The sequence below is a fragment of the Chaetodon auriga genome, chromosome 17, assembly GCF_051107435.1.
Source record: "Chaetodon auriga isolate fChaAug3 chromosome 17, fChaAug3.hap1, whole genome shotgun sequence".
In the NCBI taxonomy this organism is placed as follows: Eukaryota; Metazoa; Chordata; class Actinopteri; order Chaetodontiformes; family Chaetodontidae; genus Chaetodon; species Chaetodon auriga.
In genome coordinates, this window is record NC_135090.1 from 10,566,441 (window position 1) to 10,585,094 (window position 18,654).

Genomic DNA, 18,654 nt, shown 5'->3' on the forward strand with positions numbered 1-18,654 from the left:
AACAGTGCTCTCACGCGATATTGGCTTGTATCGGTTTGGTCACACGAATTTTGGATTTTGTTACCATTGTTATAAATTAGGGCTAATATTAGCTAGCACCTGACACTGCTCTGAGGTAGTTCTTTTCCAAGTTGGTAAATAAAAAGCCAAGTCATTCCGAAGACTAGAAATGCTTTGAAAATACAAAAATACCCATGAGTCTTTCATGATTGGATGCATGTGGATCAGCTGGATGGCGTTGGTTCGGTTTGGTGAAACTAGGTTAAGTTCTCCACAGTCAGATTTACGACAGTTCCCGGCCTAATAACCCTGAATGTCCAACGGAAACAACTGTGTCGTGTTCAGCCTCAGTCACGGCTGCCAGATTTCATTCCATCCAGATTTAACATTGGGTCTATTTTTACCAGAGCACCAAGAGTCTGAAGCTTGAGATTCACGTCTGAATGTACAGAAATTCCTACATATCACTAACAACTGTCAAGAACTGACAACTGACAGATACAAAATAAGGATAAGACGGCATGCTGTGTAAAGGGAAAGTATTTGTTACCACATAAATGAGCTGCAAACATGTTTTCAGTGTGTAACACACCAACACGAGTCTACAGCCATGCTAGCAGCTGAGGCTGAACTGAAGCACACCGGCACTTTGAGCTAAATGCTAACGTCATCATGGTAATAGCCAAACACCCTCACAATGCTTCCATGCAGATGTTTACCACTGTCGCCATCCAGGCTTAGCATCTGCTCATTAGTCCTTAATACAAAGCACAGCTGAAGCTGACGGGAATGGTATCAGTTTTGCAGGTGTTTGGTCATAAACTAAAGCAACAAACAAGCTTAAAAACTTTGACGTGATGGTGCATATTCTGTGCCAATCCATCTAGTACATGTTGCAACATTTCACTTTGTGAGTGAAACATCTGACCTGCTGAACCAAACTTCATGGCAATCTCTCTGATAGTTGCTGAAATATTTAAGAAGAGACCAAAATGTTGGATCAAACATCTGACCAATGCCGCCATCTGGACAGCCACACTGCTAGCATGGCTACAAAAGGTTGGAAAAACATGCAGACACCTCTGAAATCCTTCCGGGCGATGCTGCAACCGAGACTAAGAACTGAAGTGAAAAGCATGCGATGGACATGAGGTGTCATGGCTTCCTCAGGTCTACCAGTACAACATTTAAATCTGTACTCAATACTTCAGATTTGTAGCTAAAACAATAATGTAGTCAAACTTTTTACTGGAGAGACCCTGTGGACACCACACGACTTGTGGACATTGGCATGATAAAGACTGACCTTCAAAGACAAAGTGATGCTTCAGAAAGGTTTATGTAGGAATAGGAACAGGAAAACTATGCTTGCTGAAGCCAGCTGAGTGCCTTGTAAGTCCGAATTGGTACTTTTAAAAAACATCTGTGGAATAATACAATCACCAAAGGCGAGGAACACAAGCTACGCTCTAACAGAAACCTTCGCTTCTTTGCTTTCAAGTGGCACTGCGCTAATGAGTTAGTGAGCTGAACTCCGGGAGGATTTTACAGGGCAAGAAGTAGCCAAAAATCTAACTGCAAACAAGATCACACACACACCAAAGCAACCATCTCATATACACATATATATATATATATATATATATATATATATATATATATATATATGAATAGACACACAGCTTATGTTACAGCACCTCACACAAGCATGATGGCAGAACAGAAACGATGACTACTCTTTGCATCAGTGTGAAACATTTGTCTCCTAAAACTCCAGTAAGCCGACAGAAAGACATCTCAACTGTATATTTCCTGTTCATCAGAGAAAAGATTAATGACATCGGCGGTGATGAGAGTGCCATCTAAATCAACAAATGCTCAAGAACAGAATACTTTCTGCAATTACTGAGGCCTATAAATAGGAGAAAACAGCAAAAAGAAAAAGAGAAAGGCTGTACACGAGAAGCAAACATGAGTAGAAATGTACTGGGTGGATGGCCTATACAATATTACAAACCACACAGGCTCTAAGTACATTCATTGTTATTATTCGGAGATAGGAAAATAGGTTCTACTCTACAAGAGGTTTCTTTATATCAGCAATAGTTTCTCTACAAGAGACGGGTGAGAAGAGAAACGTTATTATACAGGGTGTGATGGTTTGGAATAAACTGATGTATAGGTAGAAACTGGGCTTGATTTTATTCCCACACCATTCAAAAAACAAAAAAGTAAACAGGCCGAGCATTACACTGGGAGAAATTTTGTCTCGGCCTCTTTCAACCCTAAATTTTACTATATAAGAGAAAACAAACCCTGGTAACAAGAAAATAAAATGAACTGATCAATTCAATTAGCTTACGATATGCCATGAACGTTTACCAACAAGCCGTTTCTCGAACCTGCTTTGTCCCTGCTTTGGCCACTCCAAAAGATACGGGGAAAAAACAAAACCAGCCAAACTGAGGTGGCACATCTATGAGAAAGTATCCTGTAATGCCATCAGCGCGACCACTGCAGGTGTTCTGAATACCGATCCAAGCACCTTGGGCACCATTTAACATGTAAAGTCGAGCCACATTCATCCAGGTTGGTGTATTCATTTGCTCCACTCACACTCTTGATTTAGCCCATTATACTCAAGCAGATTTATGTAAAGCGGAAACACCTCTTCTGAATCTTGATATGTGAAGTCTATGGTGGAGTCACAAAGCACACGCAAAATGAGGCCCAACTTTCAGCGTTATTTATTCTACGCACATGGCCGTCTCAAACAGGGACCAAGCCCCCGGCGTCAAACTTCCTGCACATTTCCACCTCAAGCAGCACTTTGGCCTCCATGTCTCTGCAGAAATCTTACTGTGCAGAGCTAATCGGCTCTTGTCGACACCTGTCAACTTGTTTTGCATAAAGCACCTTTCTCCCACATCACTGTACAAAGGCAACCCACCCACGCCACTGTAAGTTTCACTCTTTTGTTAAAGGCATAAGGATATTTCTGAAAGACGACGCGCTGAATGCTGGTTGGCTGGATAGAATCCCTGCTGATCAGCAGGCGCGGTTATCTGAATGGAGAGCGCACACACGAGGCTCTCGGGCCCTGTTTAACTGTGCTCCTTGCATGTTGAAAAGCAACCAATGCCAACTGCTCCTTTCTACATTAAAAAACGAGGCTGCCAGTCTGCCACCTGATAAATACTCTTAATGCTGCAACAGCTACAAAAGTCCATTTTTGTTTAGTGCAAAAACAACATTGTCAAATGTTTGCGTTTTATCTCCAAGAAAAGCAATGCCATTGTGATCTGCTAGGTTAAGGTGCTCGGAAATGCAATGTAAAACATAAAGAAGCAGTAACAACAAGTACAAAGCCACCTCCTGCTCTGAATCTCAGCACGTGACCATTTAGGACCCCCGGCGTCCACTTTCCTGCTCCCTGCATGACTGCCGTTTTCCGAGGACATCCACATTCCCGAACACAGCCTGACGCCAGTCTCCAAAAAAACACAACTCAGACTCACTGGTTCTGATCCAGTCACCCTCAAAGATTTCAGCGCATGATAGCATGTGATTACATAATGTTATGTGGTGAAATGGATCTGATCAAATGCGGAATTACCTTCACGTGGATTTCGGCTTGTGCTTTATTTTATTCTCTTTGTTATGTTTGTAAGTAGCAAGCAATACTAACAGTCTGACAGCACCACTGCCGTACATTTCCATTTTATGCAATGATCACGCCTGACGTGGGCTTTGCTTTTGTTGTTACACTGCTCGGGTGTAAAGTCAAGGTGTCCCAAAAAAAAAAAAAAAAAAAAAAAAGTCATTTCATTGGTGCATAGAATAAAAGGAAAGAAAGAAGGGAAAGCTGTGTGTGTGAATACAAAACACACTTCAAGAATTTGGTCGTACAGCTCAATACTCAAAACCATTAAAAGAAAATCTTAAAAAGCACATTCTCTCTTATCAGTCTGAGTAAAACTATGCAAAAAAAAAAAAAAAAAAAAAAAAAAAAAAAATCACACAACTACATAAACTGAGAAAAGCGCGTTCACCATCACGCACGCCAAGCGTTTAAAACCTCTACTGTCAATGCAAGACTCAAACAATGCCAATTAGATAGATAGCAGGGGTAATTATACAGAAATGGCCAGCAGTGTGATGTTACCATAACACTTAAACAGGTAACAAGAGGTAGAACACACGGCCATTTCCATACAATTACGCCAGTGTCACACAATATGGCCGAGCCTCGTGCTTCGATTGAGGAACACACATGTGTAGAAGTCATACCAACGTTCTGCTATCAAAAGTGCATCCAAATTTACATGTTGTGAGACCAGCACCGATAAGAACAATATTGACATCATAACAGTAAATATCAAGTACGTGATTTTTCAGAATGCCCCACAAACACAGTCAGTCGGATTTCTAGTTGCTTTACAGGTAACGAGTAAAAAGGGTAACACAGAGAGGACGTCAAAGGGAGAGCAAAGATCCTCAAGATGACGAAGCATCTTTTTAAACACACAAGTAAAAAGCCTTGTTGACCAGTCCAGTGAGGAATTAAGGTGGTTTTTACAGTGAAAACTTCTAGCACCTCGAATCAAGATGTCCTTTTGTGCTTCTATGTCTTTTGAATAGTAATCGTGTAAAAGTTCGTAATCTTGTTTGGCTAAGAAAAGATTCTGCGTTAAAAAGGATACACCCAATTTTCAGGCTATAAAATCTACAAGGTTACAAATGACCACATAAATACTTCATCCCGATAGAAAGGCATGAAGACGCTGACAAGCACTAAGAAACGCTACTAAATGCAACATGCTAAAAAAATAACCCCAAAAAACAAAAAAAGGAAAAAAAAAACCCTGATTATCTACCTCTAAAAAAAAATGACCCCAATTCATGTGAGACACCCCACTGCTATATCTCTTGGTTAAAAATGATGCATAGTTAGAAAATGTAGACTACTCGCCTCCAATCAAGACTATGAGAACATTCGCCAGCTTAACTTAGTCGTAAAACTTAGGTGGGATGTTAGGAAATGTCTAGAATTATTAGTAAGACCGTAACAGTCTTAGAAGGCAAGAGAATATTTGCACTTAAAATCTGTATACAAATAGACAGTGTTAATTTAGACTACACATGGGCCGGTTATTTAAAAAAACCTCTCTATAATATTTTCAGCAGCCTCCACTGAAAGCTTATTCAAAATATACCTTATTACCAACATTACTATATAGTATAAAGACTCACAAAAAAGTCATTTGCATAAAACCCAAGCGTTTGTGCGACGACTGCTCCCGAGTCCTGGAGCAAACACTAGATTTTTTTTTTTCTTTAGGGAATTTCGATCGGTTAAACTCTAAAAACGTTGCAGCTTTCACTCCACTGTACCGAATGCCTGGATATCGAGACGCCAAACAAATGTCCCGCTCTGACAAAGACACTGCAGAAAACACTATCCTGCTGCTATATACATTAAAACATAGAAGTAGGGTTAATGTGTATAAAGGAAGAAATAAAACAAGTATCACAAATGCCTAAATGTCTAAAACATGAGTCAGCTACATGCATATTCATTACAAAAATGATTGAAATTAAATTACACTATAAAAACTGAAGGGGGAAAAAAGAAAAAAAAAAAAGATTTCATCAAGTTCCCCTCTATGTTGAGTTCTACGTCATGTGTCTTTTATCAACACGGCTCAGAGTACATTAGAAAGGTGTCCTTGTTGGGAGCCAGTCCCAATACACTATGTCTCGGCATGGGAATTAGGTTACTGGTGCAACTCTTTCAGTTCAGACTAACAAGAGAGGCAGAGAAGGATAAAATTGCTGTTCTTTCAATCTCTATCGGAACACTAAAAGCCCTCATCTACAATGAACTAAGTGTTGTTTCAAGGGTTGATAACAAATCTGATGCAAAGAATCCTTTAGTGAGTCGTCACCAGATTTGGCATAAAATGGTCGTCAGCGTCAATCAAGGACAAATACTGAAAACCCAGCAGGTGCGGGCCTAATAATTCATAGTTTTACACAGAAATGACAACAGAAAGGTGGTCTCGAATGGCACTTTTCATCACATAGTGCCCTATGTGAAAAATCACACGCAACCCTCAGTATATTAAGTACTTTTGTCCTGATTGAAGTACCCATTCTGGTCAGTGCACTTTGCTTTGATTGGCTGATAAATAATGTTTGTCAGAGGAGCGAATCTTTAGGCATATAAACAGTGAACAGGCCCCCTCATCTTTTGATGAATTTGATCCTTCTCCCTTCAAGCACCAAGACCCTAACAAACAATAGAAACGGGAGAAGGAGGGTGAACAGCTTCTTCTAAATCATAATGATACTGCCCACTAGTTTAGAAATGTCTTCTAACAGTGTACAAACGCTTCCTTTTCCTTTCATATTTTGCAACATATTTCCCCACAACAAATACAAACACACACTAATGCACAACATGTAAATAAAACCTCTTCCAGCTCAAATCCCACGGAAGAGGGATTCTTTTGCATCTTACAGTTTAATAGCTGGTTTGGTTTGGGAGGGTCGGGGGCTGAAGTACAATTGTAGACATGTGGGTAACTGACAGGTCTGTTCGGCGGGGAGACCGCGATGTGAAACCTCTGCGATGCTATCGACAGACAGCTGACAGTGAGACAGCGAGGGGTAGTGTGTTTCATCAGTGGGGTCTCACCCATCCCAACCCGCACGGGGCTGTGTGCCCTCAGGCAAAATACATGGTGCGCAGGGTGTCCTGGTGGATCTGAACGGCCTTGGCCAAGGCCTGTTGGTCGCGCCCGTTACTCTGGCCTGATGTGTGACTGCCCTCGGCACTGAAAAGGAAACATCAGAAATTTACAGAGTAAGGGGGGGTTCATGAAAATTTCATATGGTTCAACTCATAAGAATACAAGTACGCAGGTGTGTTGAGTCCTTACCTGTCATGCTCTTTGTCCACCAAGTGATAGCGAGCCCGGAAAGCCACCAAATGGGCGTAGTAAGCTGGTGCTGGGATGGAAACTGACCGGGTGCAGCGCACATAGGTGTGGCATAGCTGGTAGGTGAGAACCTGCAGTTCATCTGAAGAGAAGTGGTTGTCGTCCCAGAGCACATGGTAATGAGACGGCCTGCTGGTACCCTGCGAGGAGTGACGATGGAGGACAGGTGTTGCTACAGACAGTCTTCCATTACTGGCCAATGGGCCGATGATCCATTTGGTTTTCGTGCAGTTCAATTACAGGTCATCCCAATTCAGTTCTTACCTGAATGCCAGCGTGACTGCAAAGGTAGAAGTCAAACTCTGATGGGTGAGTGATTTTGGTGTCCACTGTGGTGCCTGCAGGAATGTTGCCACTCTTCCCAACCTGCAACAGTATTAGTGCAAAAGAGTTGGGATGGTTTAATTACATGTGGATCACAAACTTAATTTAATGAGAGCAAAGGCACCATATCACCTCTGCACGATATTTTTTGATTGAAAAGTAGATTTGCAGATATGGGAATTCCATACCAAGTAGGGGGTTAAATGCTCGTGTCACCAAATTACTGAAAAGATTATGTAATGCCCCTGATTTGGTGCTTCATCTTTTTCTACTGCAGTCTCAAACTCTTGGTTACAAAACTGACAAAATTGCTACTAACTCCTACTATTGACAAAATACTGACCCTCTCGTTTCTGTCCATACAGAACAGTCGTGTGTGGTGTCTCTTCTGCACGACCACAAAGGTGATGCCAGGCTGGTAGTCCTTCTCTAGTTTTATGCAGGCCTCACGGATCGCCAGCAGCTCGTGCTGAAGGACCTGTCAAGTCCAAAGAAATCATAAATGAACAGGTGAAAGGTTGCACAGATGAAACAAAATACATAGGTTAAAATATTGTTACAGAAATCAACATCAACACTGAGCTCTGCTGAGTACATCATCTTCTTATATTGGTCCCTAAACAAAGTTTACTGATATTTCATAGTTTATCCTGCGTCCTCTCTAATCTGTGCATCACCTGGTTGAACTGGCCCTCAGAGATGCCATCGCGGTAGTAGATAATTCTGGTGGGCTTGAAGCGGGTGGATTTGTAGAACTGGATGAGCAGCTCCCTCACCATGGTGGCCAGGTCCTGGATGATGTCCTGACGGTGCTGCTGCACCCGCACTGTAGCACAGTATCTGCTGGGATGAGCATCCATACTACCAACAACCTGAAAAGGAAATGTCATTTAGTACCAAATAAAAGGACTGACTTATAATGACATACAACACAACGTTAAGAATTAAAGGGTAGACAAACAAATGCAAGAGCAATTTACTGCACTACTGGATGGACACATGCACAGCGACTATTATATCACTACCTCTCAGTAACTGTGTGTGTGTGCAGCTGCGTACCAGGTGAGCAGCGTACAGAGGGGTTTTGTACCGGGCAAAAAGTCAAAACAATGACTTGAACAAATCTTAAAAGCTGCAGAGACAGTTGACAATTCTGTGATTTTAGCACTTAGATCACACCCCATTTAAGTGTCTTGTGGAGGGAAAATACTCATAGTATGGTGTGGTGTTACTTACAGCAGCGATGGAAGGCTTTTTTCCATCTCCTGCAGGCGGATGAGTCACATCTGCACCAAGGAAGATCACTGGCTGCTGGAACACCAACGGCCTGGAGTATTGACACAGGTGGAAATCAGCACAAGAAAATGATATTTTTCCATATTGCTGGGTGCCATATTACAAAGACATACACACTGATTAATTACAGGATTTCATGGTCAGTATCGTCACTCACCTGCCCTGTGGGAGAAGGATGTTGTTGACGCCGCCCAGCTTGACGTTGATCTTCAGACAGAGGTTGGAGAGGGTCTGAGGAGTCGTCTTTTGAACGTTCTTCACCTGCACACACTGTGTGGCCATGCCGAGTACCGTGTCCCCGACACGTTTCACCTCAGCTACAACACGCAGCAGGATGATAAAGAAACATCAGTCACACACAGTCAGGTACGATACTCACGTCACATCAAGTGCAAACAGGTACACTGACCACTCACAGCCATTTGGGACTATAAATACATTTTCTACGCAGGGGTAATTCCTGATGCTTAAATGACAGAGTGAGTTGGGAAGTGGATGGAGGAGCAGCTAAAAAGAACCATGGGGAGACTGTAGCTTTATTTGGCTCGTGTCTCCCTGTGGTCAATTCCTAAAGCAGAAATAGAAGCAGTAAAACTTGCTTAGCGGGCACTGAAGCAGCAGGCATGTTCAGAAACACCAGACCAACTGCCAGGGCTTCAAATATAACTCTCTCTAATCACACAAATCCTTGCTGATTTGGAAACGTGTTTGTTTTAAGCAATGCCTTCCCGCAGCACAAACATTTGCTTTAAACCAACAAGAGTTTGTGGTGTCAATTAGCACGTCGTCTGCTTTAATAACTTAAACTGCCCAGCCCTAATTGCATGTTGTCGTAGCATTATTATTCAGTCGAATGTCTTAGCTCCATAAATAGATAAATATGAATCAAGTTCCTCCCTAAACGACACAAGAACGAGTGACTGTACGAGTGGATCCCTCACCGTAGACGGGCGTCTTCCCTGGCAGGATGACGACCACCAGCTGGAGGCCCTGGTAGGTGTACTTCAGGTGCCTGAACATGGGCTCCACGCTGTCCGCCCCCTGGGCGTATTTACAGAAGCAAGGCTGACCCTGGATGGGCATCCCTGCATCCCTCGAGATCTTCCTCAGCTGATCTGTGAACGCTCTGAGACAGATGAGGATGATTATTGTAATGTTGCTATAAGGTTTAGCAGTTTAGGTTGCAAGAGAAAGTAACAGCAAGTGAAATGCTTAAAACATAACTACACCACTTAATGGTATCTTTGACCCTGGGCTAGCCTGTGTATCTTGATTCAACCAAGCAAAGACATTGCAAATGAACGGCACAGCTGTACGTACTCTCATGCACTCCTACGCCCCTGTAGAGCTAAAATACCTCAGTCCTCAGGGGCGCAATACAGGGAGAGACTGGAAACTGGGCTGTCGCAACAATTGTGAAAGTCCCAACAGAGGCACAAATCAAAAAAGACAGCTTTGAGCCATTTCTGTCAGTACAACATTTGTAGCTCCAGCTCATAGCTCAGCGTATCCTTGTGTTTGTGTACTTCTATGGGGTGTGTTTCAGCCCTTAAGCTATGCTCACAACTTTCCACCATCAGCCGCTTCATGGTGGGCTGCCTGCCATCAAACCCAACAAAAGGTTCATAATGACATGGGATCCATTTGCAACATGCTGCAGTGCTTCACTTACTTGAGTAGGAGTTCAGTGCACTGCCTCTGCGGCGCAAAGCAGGCGATGGCCCACACTTTGATCTCAATGCCAGTGTGGAACTGCTTGTTCCTCATGTCCCATACTCCCTGGATTGGTGTGGCTATTGCTTTGTTCTGCAAATGACGGCAGCCATGTTAGTGTTAGTCATTGGACACAAGATAAAGTTTTTCCAGTGTAATGTAATACTAACAAATGAATTGTGTCGCAAGTGCGTGCATGAAAAGTGCGTTATATGGCAAGCCCTTTAAACATTTAGTGAGCATCAGTGACCACAGCTGTAGATATCAACAATTGCCTTTTGACTAGTTGGAACTGGTTAGTTGTTGATCAACGTACCCTGCCTCCATACAGAATGGAAGGTGCTTGTAGGACACGGCCATTCACTTCTGTCATCTCATCTCTGACCATCACTCCAAACTCCCGAACGTAAGGGTCAGTGTTGAAGTTGGCACTTCTCATCTGAAAGCAGAAAAGCACAGCAGGTTGATTAGATGTGAATATCTCTCGTGCAAACTGCAAAATGTTAGTCATAATTTGAAATTCTTCTTCAAATTCATATTTTACATATTCTTATACTCAACGTTTATAGTTTCTCACAAACAGCATTAAAAAAAAACAATGAATATCACTAATCCCCGTGTGTGTTGCTGTGGCAGTGTTGGTGTCGAGCCAACATACCACATGTAAATTACTGCTGACTGAAAACCAATGTAGGTTAGTAAGGTTCCAGCTAATTATAACCAATGTCATAAACCCTCATCTCCAGAAGCCAATCAGCAAACACTTGGCAGCAATGGGGAGACACGTTTCCTTATCTCACCTCAACAGTCGAGGAAAGCCTGTCTTTGAAAGTAAGTGAAGAAAATATGCCACTGACCACATTTTTAAGCCGTAACAATTTCTGTACCAATCACATTTTCCTTGAGTGCTGTCTGATTGTCAGAGCACTGTGTACGTGACTGTGACACAACTATTAACAAGACTACCAACAACTGGCCGGTAAGAATATTCCCTGGCAGGAGCTGCTGGCATGTGTGCATGTTCCAAAGTTCTCTGCTGTGGGAAGTCACATGTCAAGGGCTGGCTACAACCAGCGACACTACATGCTTTTGTTACTTGTTTTTTCCTTCTTGTTCCTGGTCACATTGCCAGCTTTGACCTGACTGGGGCAGAGAGTTCTTGAGTTCACAACCCTGACATGGTTTGCTATTGGTCCCAAACTGAGGGGCAAGCATTATTTATTAATCGTGGCAATGAGCAGCGGAAGCAATGTCAAAACTTTCACTGTTTACTTTCTCACGTTGTTGCACAAGTCGAGTCAAGCTTGTGGAAACTAAGGTTTTGACAACCACTTTAAGGCTGTAACGTCTGTCAGGAACAGAGCTAACTTCTGCGTTGCATTCAGTTCATATTCATCTCACCACAACTTACCAATTTACTAATCTCGTCCTGACGGTCTGGTGCCGATCGAGCTGTGGCACGGATCATAGTGGAGGTCTGATTGTCCGTCAGCTTTTTGATGCAGCGCTGTCCCGCCACTATGTTACACACCTGAAGTGGGCGACACACATGAAACAGAAACCGGTTTAGAGGTATAGTAAACTGGCATACTTTACAAAATAAGTACATGAGGTCGAAGATGCTTACCTCTAGAGGTAGGTAGGTGTGCTTCTGCTCCTGTCCCACCTGTAGACATGGGAGGTGGGGGTATCTCAGTATGAGCTTGTACTTTTCCTTGAAGTACTGTGCTACTGTGCATTCAATAGTTTGGCCGTTCTCCTGCTGCAGGGGGAACCTGAGGGAAGCACACACACCACAGAAGCACAGCACGTCCTGTCAAGATTTCACACAATCTACATTTATACATTTCATGAAACAACACTTTTATTGTTGCTGGGCTGCAGATGACGTACTTCAGCAACAGTGTAACTATCAATGATGTGGCGTAGAGAAAGACGAGATAGAAGAGCTTTCTTACGTTTGGTGGCTGGCTGGTCTTCTGGTCACATTGCACACTCTGTACTTCCTCTTCATCTGCCCACAGTGTGTGATCTCCACCTTCAGGCCTGGTTGAAAGAATCACAACAAAAGATAACAGAATTGGAAAAAATACCTACAAACTACAAAGTTCCATTTGGAAAGCCCCTGTGACAAATGACATGGGTGATAACTCCTCACATGATGGTGAAAAAAGTATTTTAGAATAAAGTTTCTTTTCTTTAATAACTCTCAACAAAAACTCTAAAAACAGAACACTGAATAAGGTCTATATGATTCATTATATACAGATATAGTAACTGAATCAAATTTTAACATTCACAACCTTACTACAAACACACTTCGCCCAAAATAAAAACGTGCAACAAAAACTTCAATAGCCATTACTAAGCGAGCCCCTCAGTTTCACCTACCTTTGATTTCCTTTGTAAATTTCACTCGTTGAGAGTCCGTTAAGGGCTTCTGTTGTTCTTCGATGCTTTTGAAATCCAAGACCTCACACATGAACTCAATTACCGGCTGGGCTTTGTAGAACGCTGTGGCTGAAACTGCGAACGGAACAAGCACAGAGTGATGAGGTTCACTGAAACAACGGTACTTCACACGACTTGTGCACAATCAACTTGAAAATTACCATCGATGTTGAGCATCATTTTCCAAAGAGAAGGCCTGACAGACTGGTGGAAGCCAAACCACACCTCTCTGCCACCACCGAGGGGGTTCGAACATCCCTCTGAGGGAGTGAAGAAAGAGCGGCCCACTGGAGTATACCTGTAACACGACGGACAGATGCCATGACAGATTACCTATTTCATGTAAATTCAAAGCATTTACAAACTGATTTTCACTCTGTAATGACACAAATGCAACCTAATCTCTGCCTGGTGGTACGCTCAGAAATTAAATAAATGACCAACAGGTTATGCACTTCCCTATCACGCTCTGTTTATTCATGCCGGTTCGTTTGCCTTTATCAGGGTGGCAGATGAATTTAGTTTCTGTTTATATGAACACAAATGGAGATCTGCACCTCAAAGCAGGCTGAAGGCTTTAGAAGAAGGTCAGCAATAAAGTAAACAGTATGTTTTCTTAATTACAAATAAGACAATTTATTATCTATAGATGAATCCATGTTCAGTGATAAAAAACCCACCTCATAGAAGGCAAATGTCTCATGACCACATCCAAGGCTTGGACAGTCTCAAAGGGGACGCTGGGTAGCCGTCCTGATAGCGCCTCGTGCAGAGCTTGCAGGCTGACACAGGACACCCACTTGATGGATACTTTGAAGCTGCGGTCTTTGCCTTCACCAGGAATGGTTACCTCAAGCTCCACCTGTGCAGTAGATGTGCAAAAAAGGAGAAAGACTGAGGCAATGCTGTGATACTTTCAGACTTAGCAATGTTTATGCAATACCCCCAAAAGCAGAGATTTTATTGTTGTGGTTGTCCTGAGACATACATACTTTGTCTCTGCCTATGGGCAAGGGCATGGCAGTGTAGAGATTCTTCCTCCCGTCATACACCGGCTTTCGATCACCAAAGATCTGTGTTTTAAAGTGCTGGACCATGTGCTCCACAATTTCACTGGGAACACAATGAAACAAATAAATTACCACAATGCCCTGGACTGATGTACCACATGCCAGGGGCTGCTGATGAAGCAGTACGCATGTACATACCGATTGACCCTCCTGGGACATTTCTCAGGCTTGATGTCGATGTCATAATGGTAGACCTCCAGTTTGGGGATCTCCATCTCAAAGAAGTTGGCCTGGAGCTTGATTGTCCGGCCCATGGTGCCAAAGTCTGGCCGTGATGGTGGCTTGAACACGTACTCTGGCACTGGGGATGATGGGGGTTCTAAAACACGTAAAGTAACAAAGCATATAATTAGCATTACAATACACAGAGGTCAGAAATTTCCCAAGATCTTAAAGACTCAATTTTTTTGACCACATAACAAAGGAAAATTCACATATATAAGTGCACAGTGTCACTTTGAGATTACAAAAGTATTGTGTTTCTCAGCAGAGATCATAATGAAATATAAACATTTACTCCAGAGTTAAATGTTTTTGCTGTTGACATATTTTGTGGCACCTGAAAGCATTAGAAAATAATTAACGCAAGAATGTGTGGGGAGTTTTCAAATTCCTGCAAATTAGAGATGTCAGGAGTCTCCTCTTTAATGATTACCTTCAGCAAGAAATGATCTAAGACATGTCTGTGACAAGTCTCAACCAGTTCTGCACAATCTGCTCAGCTATGTCAATCAGTAGGCTTCTTACGTGTGGTACAACATCAAAATTGTAATGATGAGACGAACTCAGACATGATCTATCTAACACACACTATTTTGGGTTATCATAAGATTTCATTTTTAAGACAGGCATCAAAGATTAATTTTCAAGTCATGTAAACCAAATTTGTCATCACTGCCCACAGCTGCCATGACTTTTAATTTCATTGCAGCTGTTTGAGTGCGCTTTTCGAGTGAGAGCTTTACCATGAACCCTTCTTACACCTTGTTGGACAACACAAGGTGCTTGCAGGGCAGCCTTGATCTTTGTCTCCAATTTAATAAAAGGAAAAAAGACGGCCATTTAAGTTCTAATTTACCCGGTGAAATTAGTTTCTGAATAAATCTGAGGTGAGACGAGTCTCCTTTTACATTTGCAGCAGCCAGCTTCAATAGCTGTTCCCAAGTTTTGGAAACAGTAGGAAGCAGTGAGTAAATTCATCACCTAACACCACAACTTAGATCATCAATTGTTCTCCAAGCTGCCATTCATGCAAAATATTCTAGATTAATCTCTTCTTGTGAGTGTTGTGGTTGTGAGTTGGCTGGCATCAGTGAGGCTACCAAAACTCAAACCATCAGCTACTGATAAGCTATTTGAGCATTTGGACCTTCTCAGAGCCAAATCAGACCACTCTGTTCTTTGTATTATCCTGGAGAAGATGTACAGGGCTTTCATCATTAGCAGCCATACTGAACCAAGAAGCTCCATATCAGCAACTTCCGACATTGCAGTGAGACTGTCAGGCCCTCCCTCCATTCCCCTCAACGCCTTATCTTTGTGCTCCAGCTCTGTTCATTCGAACTGAATAACACCCATAAAAGCTAGTAATATATGGTCGGTGCAATTGAATAACCTTTAGTGTGTAAACATGTGCTCTGCCATTCAGAGCACAAAATGAGGAGCATTTGAGAGGAAACTGACTATCCAGAATGACGTCGTCTTCCTTAAAAGCTCACTTATAGCGCCAAATCACCTGTGCCCTATTTCCTGGACAATTTCAATATACAGTCAGAAGGGAAAACCGCGTTTCAGATGAGTACATAGTGTGATGGATGAAGGATGTTTTAAAAAGTGTAAGGCTTTACAGGCCAAATATGGGAAACCTTACCAGAGCTTGCTGACCCAGAGGAACGGGGTCCCTCAGGCATCTCAGAAGCTGCAGAGGACAAAAATGACATGTTATGAATCCAGCCCAACACATAAAATCCTTAAATATACAGCAGTGGAGACACGTCATTTAACACAGGACAGAAATCTGTGCATAACATCTTAACATGAACTATTTCTTTATGTTGCAAGTGGCAGGAAGAGGATATGTGCAGAGTGCTGCTCATATTTACTTGTACATTTCCAGTGCAAACATACATTTCAGTAGGTCTCGCTCCTTTATCGCTTACACAACGCCATCATCCACAATCAGGGAGGCCTTTTTCAAAACTCTTATCAATAGGCACACAGAAGGAATCAAGCAAGCTGCCAATCTAACCCCGCTGAAGCCACCCATCCTCTTGGAAATAGACTAATGCTACACGCTAGTTCATATTTTAGCACGGCAAAGATGCCCCCAGCACCACAGAAACAAACCCGTAGGGCAATTATTACAACTGAGAGAATTACAAGACAATGTTACGCCTGTTAGTTGCCCAATTTAAAAAACGCCAGTGCTAGAGAGAAAAGCATACATGGAAAAACAAAAGCTACTATATTCTAACAAAATTGGTTAACTTGTGAGGGAAAAAAGTGAGAGTTAACTCTTTGATTTGTGATTGCAACCAGTCTCGGTCAAACTTCTCTACACTTAACCTTTATATGTCCAATGTCATAAAGTCTGTGTTAGACTGACAGAGCGATTCAATGGCGTGGGGAAACATGCGTCGTGGAAAAACACTGAAATCACCAAATTTAACTTGGACACTGTTGGCTAACCATAGCCAAGATTGGTGATGAGATTAGATAGCATGGTCGGCCGCTAAATATTGCTTTAATTCTACACTTAACGCTAAACTGCAAGACACTCAAAACAATGATTTGTGTTTATAATTGCATTATTTATTCAGAAATTGTACCCCCAATCGATCCTATTTCGAGGAATTATATTGGAAAGCTAAGTGACAACAAGTTCGGGAACGAGTTACCATTGAAGCTAACTTGGCTAACAGCAGCTTCTTGTTGTTGCACGATAGCTAAGCTTGCCCCCACTACTAATGCCTCCACTTAAGACTGGGACGACATGTTCTTGATCAAAGGATTTGTTGAGTTTTGTAATAACTAGCTAAATGAAACAGGGATCGAGTCGTTGTTTCAGCATTAGCTCAATGTCATGTAGTATAAAAATGTAGCAACTACTGTGTTAATTTGTGCTAGCTGCATCACTTAGCCGATGCTAATGTTAGCTGCACCACTTACCTCCAGCAGAGGAATACATTTTGTCGACTTTTTAAGCGTGTGTCGTGGACGTACGGATACTCCACTTTATTTTGGCCAAATTCCACCCAAAACCATACGTGGTCAAAAAGTATTTATGTCTACAAGAGCGACGGAAGAAGTCCAGTGAGGAAATAAAGATATTTAGTTAGCCAAGTGGTAAATATTTGGAGTGTCTCATCGTCGGCACGGCCCCATCCCCCCAACACACAAAACGAGAGACGAGAGAAAAGATAGCACAGTAAAGACCCATGCAGGGCAAGATAGTTCACTCCCATCTACTTCCGTCTTTGGTCACTTCCCGTTGAGCAGCCTAAACCTTTATAATCCTTCATTTTTATTTCAAAATATATATGACTATCTTACAAGCGCAATGGTTTGAGATCTTAAATCGGTCATTTCCATTATCTATTGGAGCTTTACAATTCTGCAAAAGAAAAAAAATAACAATATTAAGTATCGGTGCATTGTGTGCTGTTTCTTTTATGAATTATTTACAGCTGAGACAAACTAACTTTTTTTTACACATTCATACTATTAACCTACAAACGACCGTCCTGATCTTAGACTGGTGCACACATGAGAAACATTGACAATACCGTCTGTGAGGACCAACGGTGTGTGTAGAACAGGAGGGGAGGTGAACTATCTTGTTGATTGAACTCTTCAGTGATGTCAGACGCACGCGGCGCGCTCTCAGACTTGACCCGAATTCAAATCGAATGACCACAAGGTAGTTTTCTCAAGTAGTAAAAAATATCATCGTCCTATGTCATGTTGCTAAAAAAATATTGACCAGGTTTAATAAAATATGAAAAGCAAACCGAATCTGAAAAAAAGAGAAAAAAAGAATGGAAAAAACTGTCAACAAGCAGGACGCAACAGGAAGGAATTCGTGGCCTCGGTGAGGGGAGTACTTCCGGGGTACTACGTAATAAAGTCAGGTAAGATAATATGAAAATAATAAAACAATCATGAGTTTGTTCAGTTATCGATATTATAACAACATAACTGTGAAAAGAAGGTTCTGCAGTGCAGCTGAGATTACTTGGCGGCTTGAAGCAGTTGAAAAACAATGAAATTTAGACCAGATGTATAACTTTAGACATATTTATACATATGTTGAATTTTGAAGAAATTATGAAGTATCCTAATAAAGGAGCAGTAAAAACGTAGAAACGTAATTAATGTTAAAGATCTTTGATTTTTTCATCTATCTATCTATCTATCTATCTATCTATCTATCTATCTATCTATCTATGAGGTGTATCAGGAAAGTAGTAAAAGACAATGAAAGCATCATGCTTATTACAAATGTAGATTGAATACAGTTCAAAACGATCTGTCTAGTCTATTCAGTGCAGTATTACTTCCTTAGGACACAATGAAATGCTAAATATGATGTATCTGCTATTGGTGATTTCCATCCTCACACGTGCTGCAGTGAAGTCTTTTGGACAATTTGTTTAGTTCCCCCCTTCTCTCTCTCTCTCTCTCTCTCTCTCTCTCTCTCTCTCTCTCTCTCTCTCTCTCTCTCTCTCTCTCTCTGCCGAAATATTTCTTTGAGGATTTGGCACTGAGCTGATCTAGGAGTGCAGCTCTTCAGTTTG

General features: G+C 42.0%; 1 protein-coding gene across 1 annotated transcript; it reads right to left on the minus strand.

The window, feature by feature from the left end:
* Positions 1 to 5,339: 5,339 nt before the first annotated feature.
* Positions 5,340 to 17,309, minus strand: ago2 (argonaute RISC catalytic component 2). The gene is made up of 20 exons (XM_076754003.1): positions 17,027 to 17,309; positions 15,729 to 15,776; positions 13,997 to 14,177; positions 13,781 to 13,901; positions 13,469 to 13,650; positions 12,950 to 13,086; positions 12,729 to 12,863; positions 12,296 to 12,383; positions 11,965 to 12,112; positions 11,749 to 11,868; positions 10,654 to 10,776; positions 10,297 to 10,430; positions 9,566 to 9,750; positions 8,782 to 8,941; positions 8,565 to 8,655; positions 8,006 to 8,200; positions 7,672 to 7,806; positions 7,269 to 7,370; positions 6,945 to 7,144; positions 5,340 to 6,839 (listed from the first exon to the last, which is right to left on the minus strand). The coding sequence occupies exons 1-20, from the start codon at positions 17,043 to 17,045 to the stop codon at positions 6,731 to 6,733; spliced, it is 2,613 nt and encodes an 870-aa protein (XP_076610118.1). The 5' UTR covers positions 17,046 to 17,309; the 3' UTR covers positions 5,340 to 6,730.
* Between the last annotated feature and the right edge of the window lie 1,345 nt (positions 17,310 to 18,654).

Excerpts from the sequence above, each read along its gene's own strand:
- ago2 (XM_076754003.1), bottom strand. Across the intron at positions 7,371-7,671 it reads GTATGGACAGAAACGAGAGG|GTTGGGAAGAGTGGCAACAT; the intron begins GTCAGTATTTTG and ends ATACTGTTGCAG. Across the intron at positions 6,840-6,944 it reads GTGGACAAAGAGCATGACAG|TGCCGAGGGCAGTCACACAT; the intron begins GTAAGGACTCAA and ends TTTCCTTTTCAG.